Below are 15,431 nucleotides of genomic sequence, written 5' to 3'. Positions count from 1 at the left end.
AGAGTGCATGCACATAATTACACACAGACACATACACACATATACAAAACAGAGAGACACACACACACATGCACATCAGAAGTGCACATATAGACATGGACACAAGCACACAGACACATAGATCTGCGCACAGACATGCACACACACTCACTGATACACAAGCATACAACTAAAAAGAAACATACCTACACTTGTACACTGATGCACAATCAATACTCTTGAGACCACGAGGAGTCATATTGATTCAGCTTTAATCAGATAGAACTGTACCCAGCAGCGATGCTACAGAAGTGAAGGCTGCTGGGACGGCACCGGTTCTTATACTCCGCCTCTCAGGGCGGGGCTATGTACATTACCCAATGGTAGACCCCGCGGTCTAGCCAATGGTGATTCACCTCTCAGGTTCTGCAATACCTGGTGTTACCACATACACACAGACAAAAGTTCAGAATCTTATGCACACACACACATGCATACCCACAATCACTCTCATTAGTCAGTTAATGGATTGTTGTTGCCTCAGTTTCTTTGTTTGTGCTTAGTAAGTGACCAAATCCCAATTGATGCTCCCCCTCGCAGGTATTACTATGTATGCTGTAGGTGTTGGTAAGGCAGTGGAGGACGAACTGAGAGAAATTGCCTCGGATCCAGTGGACCAACACTTCTTCTACGCTTCAGACTTCAGTGTCATCGATCAAATTGCTGAAAATCTAAAATTAAACATATGTGAGGGTAAGTGAGTCAGTAACAAAACCACACAGAGCTTTCGACCTTTGTGATAACATGGCGTGATGAACCAGTTAACCATTTCCTAACTATAACTTACTTTCCATCTTTGTGTCTATCAGGTCACCCGTTCAAGGTTAAAATGTTCAGAAAGAAAATGCTTGAACATTCTATTGGAGTGATAGTTTCACAGCATAGAGACAGGCCCTTGGCCCATCATGTCTGCGCCAGCCATCAAACCCCATCTATTCTAATTCCATTCTACTGCACTTGGCCCGTAGGCTGGTTTACAATGGCGTCTTAAATGCTCATCGAAATACATCCGAAATATTGTGAGGGTTCCCACCTCTCCCACCATTCCAGGCAGCGAGTTCCAGACTCCCACCACCGTCTGGGCGAAAATGGTTTTCCTCACGTCCCCTCTAACCCTCTTCCCCTTACTTTAACCTATACCCCCTGGTCATTGAGCCCTCCACTAAGGGGAAAGGTTCCTTCCTATCCACCCTATCTATGTCCTTTATAATTATATACACCTGAATCAGGTGTCCCCTCTCTCTGCTCCAGGGGAAACAACCCCAGCCGATCCAGTCTCTCTTGATAGCTGAAACGCTCCAGCCCAGGCAACATCCTGGTGAATGTCCTCTGCTCCCTCTCCAGTACAATCACATCATTCCTATAGTGTGGTGACCAGAACTGCACACAGTACTCCAGCTGAGGTCTAACCAGTGTTTTATACAGCTCCAGCATAACCTCCCTGCCCTTATATTCAATGCCTCAGTTAATAAAGGCAAGTATCCCATTGACCTTCTTAACCACCGTACCTACCTGCCCCATTGTCTTCAGAGATCTGTGACCCTGCACACCAAGATCCTCTGATCGTCTGTACTTCCGAGGGTCTGACCATTCATTGTATAGCCCCTTGCCTTGTTAGTCCTCCGAAAATGCATTACCTCACACTTTTCCGGGTTAAATTCCATTTGCCGCTGGTTTGCCCATTTACCCGGCCCGTCTACATCCTCCTGTAATCTAAGGCTTTTCTTCTCACTCTTTGGCACAAAACTAATTTTTGCCACTTTTGCGAACCTACTGATTCGCCCCCCCCCCACATGCACGTCAAGATCATTATTATACGCTATAAACAGCAGGAGACCCAGCACCAATCCATGTGGAACGCCACTGGACGCAGGCTTCCGGTCACGAAAACAACCTTTGACCGTTTAGTTAACTACTGAATCTGAACAAAACAATCGGCCCTGTGCTCCCTCTGTCTCTTCCCCTCGCTGTCTCTTTTCTTTCTCCTCCCCACCCCTCCCTCTCTGAACACAGAAACCCCAACCGGGGGGGGGGGGGATTTACGTCTTGCCCCCCCCCGGTGAAGTTACGGTTGACGGAGCTGCAGTCGCTCTGGGGGAAATTCCTGGATGGTGAACTCCATTCAATAACGGGGAAGGATTCGACCCCACTGACTCAAACTGCAGAGGCCATTCGGCCCATTGTGTCAACTGTCCACATTTGTCCCGCAAGTTTCTCCTGTTGAAGTATACATCCAAGTTGAGCTTGCCTCTTGCCGCTTTCCCGACTTGATCATCCCCAGGCGCAGGCCCCCAAAAACTGAGCAGGTTTACCAATTCGATCTAAATACAGGAATAACAGATTCACGGTCTCCTTCTGTTCACTAATTCTTTTAACGCCTTTTGAAGAGAGCATTAAAGTGCATCCCCCAGCTGCCCTCCCCACAAATGGGTCCCATTTGAAACAGAGCAGTGGAGTTATCCCCAGCATTGTGACAACATTTATCCCTCACCCAGCATCAGAAAAATAGGTTGTCCAGCCGTGAACACATTGCTATTTGTGGGATCTTGCTGTGCCGGAAATTTACAGCCTCGTTTCCAACATCTCAGCTTGAAAAAAGAACTTCGCTGGCGGCAATGGGCTTTGGGCCGATCTGAGGTGGCGAAAGGTGCTATATAAATGCAACTGTTTCTTTCTTGCAGAGGAAGCCACTGGGCAGGAGACGGTTAAAGATCCATGCGCATGTGAAACTCTTGTAGCATTCCAACACGACACACTGTCACAGCTAGAAGGATTCTCCCAAAAACATATCCTTTTCCCTGTGGAGTGACTGTGGAGAGTGCTCTAGTGTGATTTCTGCTGCTGCAGCTATGCCTGGGATATCTGGACAACCAGCAAAGCAGTAAAGTTAAGATATGGGGCATTTAGTGGGGCATTTAGTGGAGATGCAGATCAGGTGCACGCAGGTGGAACGTGTGCTATTTTATGTTTAATAACTGAGATTCAATTGTGACAATCAAGTGGAGCAGGATGTAACCAGGGCGTAGCAGAAGGAATGAACTGGTTCAGGAAGGGTGGGTTAGATATTGGCACGTTGAGGTTTTAAATGCCTTGACGAGTGAATCGAGTAAGAGTTGAATCTTGCTGAAAAGAGACATGGGGGCGCGGGCGATGCTCCTGATCGGTGACCTCGTGCTCCCTCGTCAGCGGGAAAACCGGAGTGATTCCCACTGGTGTTAGGAGCGCTGGAGAGGCAATGGGCAATTACTCTGCCCGCGTGAATCTCGCCGGATTCCCTATTCCCCAGGCGAGTGATTCGCTGGAGACGGGAATCACCTCGTTAACCTGACTAGCTGGAGCAGTTTTTAAACGCTCGCCTCCGCACAGACTGTCACTGCAGGCAAGAAGGTGGGTGAAAGAAGAGCGACACCAAGGTTCCTCGACGCTGACACAGACACGATGCTGGATGCTGTCGGGGAGAGGAGAGACATGCTAATCCCCCCCCCCGTAAACCTGGCCTGCTGGCACCACACAATGTTCTTTTAGTGCCCCCTAGGTTAAGACAGACCATAACAGGAGGGAGCATGAGAAGACGGACGGGTGTATTCATGAGACAAATCGCTGGCTTTGAAAGCAGACCAAGGCAGGCCAGCAGCACGGTTCAATTCCCGTACCAGCCTCCCCGAAAAGGCCCCGGAATGTGGCGACTAGGGGCTTTTCACAGTAACTTCATTTCAAGCCTACTTGTGACAATAAGCGATTTTCATTTCATTTCATTTTCATTCCATTTGAGGAGAGGGCGATGGAATTTGTGGGGGAGGCCGAGGAGTGAATAGTGGCAGACGTAGAGGTCACACAGAAGTGAGATTCCAATTTTATCCAGGTATCTCCAGTGAGTCTCTCATCTTCCGCAGCCTTGTCATTCCCCTGTCCCTTGTCTCCCAGGATCACCACCAGATGAGGCCAGGCTGTCCGGGGTCAATGCACCGCCCCCCCCCGCCCCCCCCCCCCCCCCCCCCCCATCCGAACCCTCCGCTGACCCTGCAGCAGGCTCTAGGGAGGACACTGACCTCCAGGCATTGCATTCACCAGCACCATCCACCAGCCCGGAGACTCTCGCCTCGGTGGGACAGGTTAGCAGTCTGGCTCCTGAATCACCCTCTGGTAAGCACCACATATTAGGTGGCATATTAGGTAGAGTCAGGACCTCCTGAGGGAGGGGCCGGTCAGAGGCCTGCTCCCCCCCCCCCCCCCCCCCCCCTCTCCCCCCACACCCCACCCAGGGAACAGCTGCCCCCAAGACAGATGTCGAGTCTCTGGAAAAGGTTATCCCATCACTGGTGCAGATGCAGATTCAGAGCCAGACCTTACAGGAAGGGACGGGGGTGTCAACAACATCCCAGTACCTGCGAGTCCAACTGGAGGAGCCAAATAGTCTTCAGGTGCGGGAGATGGTGCCAGCATGGTGTGGCACTCAGGCCACCACTGCAAGGGTGGCGCCCCCACTGGAAAGCCTGGGGCAAGTAGTCCGAGCCATGTGTGAGGACGTCCAAGGCTTGAGTCACACTGTGATGTCCATGGCTAAGATGCAGGACAGAAGGGCTGGAAACACACCGATATGCCCCACATGTAGCTCAGCATTGCCGCGGATCTCCAGATCTTGGCCCAGCCACAAAGGGCTGAGGGCGTCAAGAGCATTGGCCATATGCTGAGTGACATGCACCAGTCGCAGAGGGACATGTTCGAGGTGCTGAGGGACATGGCCCACTCGCCGAGGATCATGTCCCAGTAACAGAGCACCATGGCTGAGGGCTTCAACACCATGGGCGGGATAATCCACAATCGGTGCGATGTCCGCTGACCGGCGCCAAAAATGGCGTGAATCAGTGCGGCATTGCGCCGCCCCAAAGGTGCGGAATTCTCCGCATCTTGGGGGGCCGAGCCCTCACCTTGAGGGGCTAGGCCCGTGGCGGACTGATTTCCGCCCTGCCAGCTGGCGCGGAAATGACTTTGCCGGGCGACGTATGCGTGGGAGGGTCAGCGGCCGCTCACGGCATCCCCGCGCATGCGCAGTGGAGGGGGTCTCTTCCGCCTCCGCCATAGTGAAGACCATGGCGAAGGCGGAAGGAAAAGAGTGCCCCCCACGGCACAGGCCCGCCCGCGGATCGGTGGGCCCCGATCGCGGGCCAGGCCACCGAGGGGGCACCCCCCGGGGCCAGATCGCCCCCCCCCCAGGACCCCGGAGCCCGCCCGCGCCGCCTTGTCCCGCCGTTCAAAAGGTGGTTCAATCCACGCCGGCTGGCGAGGGTTGACAGCGGCGGGACTTCGGCCCATTGCGGACCGGAGAATCGCCGGGGGTGGGCCCGCTGACCGGCACGATTTCCGCCGACCGGCGCGGTGCGATTCCCGTCCCCGGCGAATCTCCGGTGGCGGAGAATTCGGGACACGGCGGGGCGGGATTCACGCCGGCCCCCGGCGATTCTCCAACCCGGTGGGGGTCGGAGAATCGCGCCCCATGGCTTTGACAATGGTGGGCCTCCAGGACTGGCAGTATTAAGGCCTCTGGTGCTCACCCCAGTCGCCCGTCCATCCCATGGAGTAGCCCAGGGGCAAGTGAGCACCCCAAGGAAGGAGGAAGCGATGGAGCCCATCCTGGGGCCTCCCACGCGGGAGGCGTTGGAAATCTCCAGTCCTTCTGTATCCCTCCCCCCCTCTACTGACACTGGTGCATATCCCTGGCAAACGGGCAGAACAGTCTGACACCTCATCACCTGCCGCCCGAAGGTCAGCTGGGCCCCTCCAGGTCCAGGCCCTCCAGAGGATGCCCATCAAGGGCACTACAGGCCAGAGGGCATGAAATGCAGCAGACCACCTCCACTTCTCTGGTGTTTCTGGGGGGAGGGGGGGGGGCATCTAGAAGAAGCGGGCGGCCACGGAAACGTAGAAAGATACAGGACCACTGTTGGCATATGTGTAGTTAGTCAGGGGAAGGGGCAAAATATATAAATACACACTATTAAACATGTTTGCACGACCACTCCACACTGGCTGTAACTCTTACTGCTTTCCCATGGATGGGGGTTTGGGGGGAGGGAATTAATCCAAATCAAATCCATGAACTTCCCACGGACCCTGCAGCCTCACCCAGAAGCGACAGGCTACGAGAGCACCGTTGTGAGACACCCTGGCATGACAGTAATCCTGTCCATGACCACAACCCTCCCCTTCCAAAATAATGTGACCCAGACGTAAGTGCACCGTATCCTCCGGGCTGAGTCAGGCGGTCAGTTGTATGTCATCAACAAGGCAGGAGTCAGACTTTCTCAGATAATGAGGAGCATCACAGCTCAACTCACAGTGAGTCATCATCATCCTCCACCCTGCAGAGGAGACCCGATGACACTGCCAACCCAGGCCCATCACCCTGGTGTGGCGCCAAGATGACCCTTTTGGGGGGGGGGGGGGGGGGGGGGGGGAGGAAGAACTGGTCGTGGGATGGGGGAAAGTGTGGAAGGGAAGGTGGGGTAGGGAACAAGTTTAATGGAAAGGGGGGGGTTAAACGTTAATGGGAGGAGTGCTTACAGAGTACGAGGAAGGGTGGCTGGGAAAGGTGATGGTTTGGCAGGGTTTGAGGACAAGATGGATGGTGGGGGTGGGACTGCTGTGGACCTGTGCATCTATGGAATGGAATGCGGTGTCGCAACACCTGAGGGTCGTGCGATGCAGCTTGGACCATGCTATCTCTTTGATGAGAGTGCTGATACAACGCTGAGGCGTTCCAGGTGGGCGGGGTCTGTGGAAGTCTACATGGCTCGGAGACCTCGGAGCTCTTCAATGAAACTGACATCATGTGACCGCATTACCGGTCAGGTACCGAAAGTAACCTTTGAGCAGTGAGTTAAGAGTCTTTCACAGCAGCATTAGGAGGTTCAGTCACCGCCCCCCCCCCCCCCAGAGTACAAGCCCCAATACCCCCAGCTCACCAAACACCCCTTCAACAAGCCAGAATAATTCTGAAAGGCACTTCCTCCTTGCTACCCCTCAAAGTCCACAGTGCCCAGAACCCGCTTTCAAATACTTGCACCAAATCACTCCCGCATGACTCCCGCCTGGAGGTGCAGGAGCAACACAGGCGGCCTTTGAGTGGGGCTTCCAAGCTGACAATAGCATCCTCATGAATGCTGACGAGCACTTTGCCTGTTCCAGCCGGCACGGGGCCGGAGACCCATTATGGATGGTGGGGTTGGCCGGGAGATTCACGCCGGGCCTTTCCGGTTTTTGGCCCGACACGGGATTCAGTGGGCCATCGCGGATCCCGCTCTGAGCAGGTGGGGCCCCGGAGAATGCCGGCCACAGTGTTGAAGCCTTTCATTTTTAACTCACCGGGACAAACACAAGAATGCCAAATTTCAAATGATCACATCAAGTTATAACACCAGGAGGTGGCTGTTGATTGGTTGGCGAGTCATTGTGAAATTTTCTCGGCACGAAAATTAGGTTCTCACCCTTTGTGGGCACGAACCTCCTGACGTCACTGACGAGCGGCGGGGAAAATTGGGAATCACGATTCTCTCCGGATTTTCCACCTCTCTCCGGATTTTCCACCTGTGTCGCTGTTCTCTCTGATGACGAACACGGGCTGAAATTCACCCCCTATGAATGGGTTTGGTGAGGGAGGTGTAGAGAAGGTGTTTCCATTTTCAGGGGGGGGGGGCGGGGAAAGAGGCCAAAACAAGGGGTCATAAAGATAAGATGGTCATTCATAATCCGACAGCGAAATCAGGAAAATCCTCTTTCCCCAGAGAACGGTGAATGAATGATTCTCACAACTACACAAGAGTGCTTGATGCGATTAGCTGTATATTTTGTTATTCATTGAAGAGATGTGGGCTTCGCTGGCTAGGCCAGCATTTAATGCCCTAATTGCCCTGGAGAACGTGATGGTGAGCTGCCTCCTTGAACGGCTGCAGTCCCTGCAGTGTAGGCATGTGCATTTAAGGGGAAGGGTGAAAAGAACAGAGGGGAGATTGTTCCAGCAAAGGCACAGAGCAGCCCGCCCGACAGAAGCTCAGTGACCGCGAGCCGCAGCTGAGGTAGGCCGGAGCCGGGGATGGAGCTGGAGCCCAGGCTGGGGCCGGGGATGGAGCAGCCGGGCCGGGAGCAGCCTGAAGGCAGCCCGAGGCCGGGGATGGAGCCGCCGGGCCGGAGCCTCGCGCGCCATGTGTACTGGCCGCAGAGACACCGCGAACTGTACCTGAGGGTGCACCTGAGCGGAGTACAGGTGGGACCAGGAATACCGGGACCGGGAATACCGCGACCAGGAATACCGGGATTGGGAATACTGGGAATGCTGGGTCTGGGAACACCGGGAACACTGGGACTGGGAACACCAGGAACAGTGGGACTGGGAACACTGAGAACACTGGAATTGTAACACTGGGAACGCTGGGACTGGGAACACCAGGAACACTGGAATGGAACACTGGGAACACCAGGAACCAAAGAATTTACCATAGAATTTACAGTGCAGAAGGAGGCCATTTGGCCCATCGAGGGGAACGCTGGGACTGGGAACACCAGGAACACTGGAATGGAACACCGGGAACACTGGGACTGGGAACACTGGAATGGAACGTGTGGAGCATTGGGAACACCGGGACTGGGAACCTCGGGACCACCGGGACTGGGAACACCAGGACTGGGAACCCCGGGATTGGGGGGACCGGGAATACTTGGACTGAGAACACCAGGACCGGGAACACCAGGACCGGGAACACTGGGATTGGGAACACTGGGACTGGGAACCTCAGGACCACTGGGGACTGGTAACCCCGGGATTGGGGGGACCGGGAATGCTTGGACTGGGAACACCAGGACCGGGATCACTGGGATTGGGAACACTGGGACTGGGAACCTCAGGACCACTGGGTCTAGTAACCCCAGGATTGGGGGGACCGGGAATTCTCGGATGGGCCAAATGGGCTGAGTCTATGCTGTAAATTCTATGCATTCCCAGAATCGACCCAGGTTAGACTCAGAGTTCCTCCCAACCGCAACCTTGAATCTTCCTTGACCTTGAACACTGGCCCAGATGACGGGGAAGCTGGAAGATTTGGAAAACAGGTTGCCAAAATCAGTGAAATAAAATGAAAGCGGAAAACTCACCGCCATCATCACCCCGTCAGAGGTGTTCCTCCATCGCTAAAGTTATTTTAGCTTTTTGTATTATTGTCTAATTTTCTGGGTGTTTTTTTTATAAAAAGTAAATGTTCATTTAGGATGCGTTTTTCCACTGCTTTGAACAGTAAAGGACTAGTCTTCCAAGATCATTTACAAGATGTATATCTTTCCACTTTTTATGTTACATACTCGCATGCAATAAGCGCTCCCAATATTTTGTTTAAAAACATAGGCATGTAAAACTGCACACTACTCAAAAAGGAATGATTAAAGTGCGTCGCATCACTACGGGCGACGGTGAACCGTTGACAGAAGGTAACGGAAGCGTCAGTGGGTGGCGACCACAAGCCAACTTTCTAGATGGTGCAATCTCTGTCCCAGTGAGGTACCAGTCCAGCTGAAGGTTAATTCAACGACAGCAATATGCATTTAAATAGCGCTTCTAATGTAGTAAAAATTCAATGTGATGGGAATGCAAGAAGCAGGAGTTGGCCATTTGGCCCCTCAAACCTGCTCTGACATTCAACAAAATCAAGGCTGATCTTCTACCTCTACTCCACCTTCATGCACTATTCCCACATCCCGTGATTCCCTTGCCATCCAAAAATCTATTCACCTCCATTCTGAATATGTTCAGCAGCTGAACATCCACAAAATTCCAAAGATTCCAAACCATTCGAGTGAAGAAACATCTCCACAGGTCAGTACAAAATGGCCGACCCGTGTTCTTGAAACTCATAGAATCTACAGTGCAGAAGGAGGCCATTCGGCCCATTGAGTCTGCACCGGCCCTTGGAAAGAGCAGCCTACCCAAGGCAACACCTCCACCGTAACCCCATAACCCAGTAACCCCACCCAACCTTTGTTTGGACACGAAGGTCAATTTAGGGTGGCCAATCCAGCTAACCTGCACACCTTTGGGTTGTGGGGGTGAGACCCACGCAAACACAGGGAGACTCCACATGGACAGTGACCCAGAATCGGGATCGAACCTGGGACCTCGGTGCCGTGAGGCAGCAGTGCTAACCACTGTGCCACCGTGCTGCCCGTGAAGCAACTGTGCTAACCACTGTGCTACCAGGCCACCCATTGTCACCCCTTTGCTCCACTCTCCCCAGCCAGGTGAAACATCCTCTCGGCATCTCCCCTGTCTACCTGCCAAGCCCCTTAAGAAATTGATGTGCTTCAAGAAAATCACCTCCCATTCTTCAAAACTCTAGGTATTGTTGGCCTAGTCTACTCTCCTCATAAGACAACCTCCTTATTACGAATGAGTCTGTAAAACATTTGAACCTTTGGGTGCACTCACTCTAAGGCAAGTGCATCCTTCCTGCGGTAAGGAGAAGGAATCTGTAAAGGGATGAAGGGTCTGTGTCTGAAACATTGGCTGCTCCCTCAGGGTGGCCACAGGCCGACTTTGCTTTTATAGTTGTTTTCAGATACACAGTGGGGCACCATTTTATATTGAGTGTGTGGGGCCGATATGTTGGATGTATGGGGACAGGTTGAGAGGGTCGGGTTTTCTAACATTGGGCAAAAATGGCCAACAAATCGAATTGCCCACCCATTACGCACCATAGATTCTGATTGCCATTGACATCCACCGATGGGACAATCGGGTGGACCACCGTATAATTGGCAGCCAATTGGATGACAGCCATTTTAGGCCGCCAACAAGTGTTTGAATTGCCCGTGTGCAATGTAAAATGGACTGAAGGATCCTGCGACAGAATTTTTTTTAAAAATCATAAATCTATGATGGGGCTTACTATAACTTTTTTGATTAACAAAGACAATTTATTTCATTTAATAAAAACATGTGCAATAAACTAAACGATGTTTTATCCCATTGACCATCTCATCGGTTACATGTTCAGGTGCACGCTGGAGTCATTTTCCATTGATTATTTGTAGCCGTTTGTGTTTTTCCAAACTTGAAGCATCACTTTCAAAGAGGTTCTCAGGTAGGTGTGTGTGTGTGTGTGTGTGCATGTGCACGCTTTTATGAGTCTTGGACAGATGTAGAATTAGGCTCAACTCTGATGCTCGCTGTTGTATACAGAGAATATGTGATGAGTCGGACTCGGTGATTCAGTTTCAACACACTTAAATATGAAATGCTGGACAAGCCATCACTTCACATCGCGATTTCTCTGTGAAGCAACGTGCAAAGCATGCGTGTGTGGCGAAACTTGTGACAAAGTTAAAAACCTTAGAGATGCTCCGGAACCTCTTCACTCTGCAACATCAAAATGGCAAAAAAACCTGTTTGCCTGCATTGACAATATGGTGGACCATACCGCGCACATCCCAAAACAGCATGCTAAACATCGACTTCTTCCAGTGCTAATTCCCAGCCATTCACATGGTACCATGGGAGATCCATCACAAAGTTCCACTTAACGCAATTTTCAAGGCAATTCCCCTGATCGAGAGTTTATTGTATTTCACATCTCACATCTATGCAGAGATGACACTGGTTTCCATGACTTTATTCACGCTGATTTAAAATGTCTACTCCATGCTTCTGTTTACTTTTCTCGGAGTCCACACCCGGGCATAACCAAACGAGCATGGTGAGCATCAATTGTAAACAGGCTCACACAATCAAACGCTGAACAATTGAACACCACATTTGCCATGGTTTATTATCCGCCAGGACCCATTGGTGGGAGTATTATCCACTCAGTCTGCATTCACAGGAAGAGAGGGGGAATACCCAGAATAAAAATGGCAAGGAAAAGGACATCCTATAGAATTGGGCATCAGAATTGTCATGCTTGTATGTGATGGTAGAAATGTCAGACATAATTAAAACACATTAATTTATCAGTGCATGTGTAATTATGCAAACCATAATATATTTTATAAGAAAAATTATTTTCATTTTGGGGGCCAGAGAATTATTAATAATTGCAAGTCATTTTTTGCAAAGTCAAATTTGAATCATCAGACTCTCAAATCAACTGACTTCAAATCAAGAGAATTCAAAGAATGCAGCTTATACTTAAACCGAGTTGTGATTCAGACGTCAAGTCCGAGCATCAGAGAAAGGCGGGTTAATGTCAAGCCTTAAAATCAGGAGGGAAAACCTAAACATCTTTCTTAATTGACACCCAAGGCAGAACATTCCCTGTCTCAGCCTCACCTGGAGGTCAGGAGCCTGCACTGTGTTGAGAAATAGTCACAGTGTGATTCCCACCAGAGCGGAATAGCAGTTGGGCTGTTAAAGCTGGAAGGCCAGTCAGAAGCCATCTTGAAAACTGCTGCAAGGTGTGCTGGGATGTAAATGAGACAGAGGGTGCTTCAAAACATTCAAAACAAGAGCACTCTACTGTGGTATTATCAGGTATTGCAGCACCCGAGAGGCTGAAGTTCCATTGGTCAAACCTGGGGATTTACCATTGGCTGTATAGTATGTAGCTCCGCCCAGATAGGCGGGGTATAAGAGTCGGTGCCGTCCCAGCAGCCCTCATTCTGTACCTGAGCTGCTGGGGAACAGTTCTAGTCTATTAAAGCCTTCAGTTATGCTTTAACCTCGCCTTTGCCGTAATTGATCGTGCATCAATTTAATAGACTACACTTAAGCAGAGAAGATGGATCTCCGAATCAAGCCAGAGTGTCTGCAACTCAGTCCCCTGATCCAGTCCACAACCTTCCCCCTGTCGATGGAGGCCCGCCAGGCCTTCAGCCGCATCAAAGCAGACATTGCAAAGGCCACGATGCACGCCATCGACGAGTCCCTCCCCTTCCAGGTCGAGAGCGATGCGTCCGACGTAGCTCTGGCGGCCACCCTCAACCAAGCGGGCAGGCCCGTGGCTTTCTTCTCCCGTACCCTCCAGGCTTATGAAATTTTCCACTCCTCGGTCGAAAAGGAGGCCCAGGCCATAGTAGAAACTGTGCGACATTAGAGGCATTACCTGGCCGGCAGGAGATTCACTCTCCTCGCTGACCAACGGTCGGTAATGTTTGATAATGCACAGCGGGGCAAGATAAAAAACGACAAGATCTTGCGGTGGAGAATCGAACTCTCCACCTTCAACTACGAGATTGTGTATCGTCCCGGGAAGCTAAACGAGCCTACTGACATCCTGACCCGCGGCACATGTGCCACCGTACAAGTGGACCGCCTCCGAGCCCTCCACAAGGACCTCTGCCACCCGGGGGTCACTCGCTTTTTCCACTTTGTTAAGACCCGCAACCTGCCCTACTCCATCGAGGAGGTCAGGACAGCCACCAGGGACTGCCAAATCTGCGCGAGTGCAAACCGCACTTCTACTGGCCAGAGAGGGTGCATCTGATAAAGGCTTCCCGTCCCTTTGAACGCCTCAGCATGGACTTCAAAGTCCCCCTCCCCTCCACCGACCGCAACACGTATTTCCTGAACGTGATTGATGAATACTCCCGGTTCCCCTTCGCCATTCCTGCCCTGACATGACCGCCACCACCGTCATCAAGGCCCTCCATAGCATCTTTACACTGTTCGAGTTCCCCGCTTACATACACAGCGATAGGGAGTCCTCCTTTATGAGCGACGAACTGCGTCTTTTCCTGCTCAGCAAGGGCATCGCTTCAAGTAGGACGACCAGTTACAACCCCCGGGGAAACGGGTAGGTAGAGAAGGAGAACGGAACGGTCTGGAAGACCGTCCTTCTGGCCCTATAGTCCAGGAACCTCCCAGTCTCCCGCTGGCAAGAAGTCCTCCAGGAGGTCCTCCACTCCATCCGGTCATTGCTCTGTACGACCACCAATCAGACCCTCATGAACGTCTCCTTGTCTTCTCCAGGAAGTCCTCCTCCGGGACCTCGCTCCCGACCTGGCTAGCGACACTTGGACCCATCCTGCTCCGAAAACACGTGCAGGCGCACAAGTCGGACCCGTTGGACGAGAGGGTCCATCTGCTGCACGCTAACCCCCAGTACGCCTACGTGGAGTTCCCTGACGGCCGACAAGATACGGTCTCCCTACGGGACCTGGCGCCCGCTAGAACCCCACACGCACCCCAACCACCACCCCCACCACCCCCCTCCGCAGCACCTCACAGGAGGGTCAGTCCTCCCGCCACTCCTGCCTGGGCCCTCCCACCCACCGACACCCCCTACAGGCGCCCCCCTTCCAGGTCAACCGCTCTCCCCACCAGTGCCGTCTAGGGGTGACGAAGCTGCCATGGAGGCCGAAGCCACGCTCCCGGAGTCGCAGATGCCTGGACCCCCACCGGAATCACCACCGAGGCCCAGACGATCCCAGAGGATGGCCAGGGCACCCGACCGACTGATTGCTTCATCTTATCTGATCTGTAACTGTAAATAATAAACACTGACTGTATATATCTGCCATGCCTGTAAATATCCTCCAAACACTGTAAGAAGGTATCACGGTAACTCCATATCTGATCATACCATGTTGAATACTGTTGTAGCCTCTGGCCACCACCCCTGCCGGACTCTTTTTTAACAGGGGGTGAATGTGGTATTATCAGGTATTGCAGCACCCGAGAGGCTGAAGTTCCATTGGTCAAACCTGGGGGTTTACCATTGGCTGTATAGTATATAGCTCCGCCCAGATAGGCGGGGTATAAGAGTCGGTGTCGTCCCAGCAGCCCTCATTCTGTACCTGAGCTGCTGGGGAACAGTTCTAGTCTATTAAAGCCTTCAGTTATGCTTTAACCTCGCCTTTGCCGTAATTGATCGTGCATCATCTACCAAGGCCCAATCTCCCGCCCCATCACCGTAACCCCACACATTAACCATGGCCAAACCACCTAACCTGCACATCTTTGGACCGTGGGAGGAAACCGGAGCGCCCGGAGGAAACCCACGCAGACACGGGGAGAACGTGCAGACTCCGCACGGACAGTGACCCAAGGCCGGAATCGAATCCAGGTCCCTGGCGCTGTGAAGCAACAGTGCTAAGCACTGTGCCACCCTGCCGTATTCCTGTGCCCCCCGCCCCTCCCGCTATGCAAGCTGGCAGTGCTACATTCTGTGTCCACCCACCTCTATTCCCTGTTCCAGGGACTGGAAATCCAATCTCCAGTTTCTGAGTCAAGCAGCCCCCGGTCAGTGTTAACCCTGTTAGTAAATAGTAAAACCCTCTCTACCATGCCTCATGGGGCTCGCTGTGACAGGACGATCGCATCTGCCATCACTGAGGATATTCAGGGTGATGCCACATTACTGTCTCATGCCATTTCTCAGTGAGGAGAAGGGCATGGTAATGTCACGGGACTAGTG

General features: G+C 52.3%; 1 protein-coding gene across 3 annotated transcripts in view; it reads left to right on the top strand.

Annotated features, from left to right (window-relative positions):
- Window positions 1–11,047, top strand: part of matn4 (matrilin 4) — a 92,615-nt gene extending 81,568 nt beyond the window's left edge. For all 3 annotated transcript variants that reach the window (XM_072515275.1, XM_072515272.1, XM_072515273.1), the window contains 3 exons: window positions 580–732; window positions 2,721–2,825; window positions 9,102–11,047. In XM_072515275.1, coding sequence (XP_072371376.1) covers window positions 580–732; window positions 2,721–2,825; window positions 9,102–9,163 — 320 coding nt within the window. In that variant the 3' untranslated portion in view covers window positions 9,164–11,047. The remainder of the gene's footprint in view (window positions 1–579; window positions 733–2,720; window positions 2,826–9,101) is intronic.
- The last annotated feature ends 4,384 nt before the right edge of the window (window positions 11,048–15,431 follow it).

This window comes from Scyliorhinus torazame, chromosome 8 (assembly GCF_047496885.1).
Source record: "Scyliorhinus torazame isolate Kashiwa2021f chromosome 8, sScyTor2.1, whole genome shotgun sequence".
NCBI lineage: Eukaryota > Metazoa > Chordata > Chondrichthyes > Carcharhiniformes > Scyliorhinidae > Scyliorhinus > Scyliorhinus torazame.
This window is presented reverse-complemented; position numbering and strand designations above follow the sequence as displayed.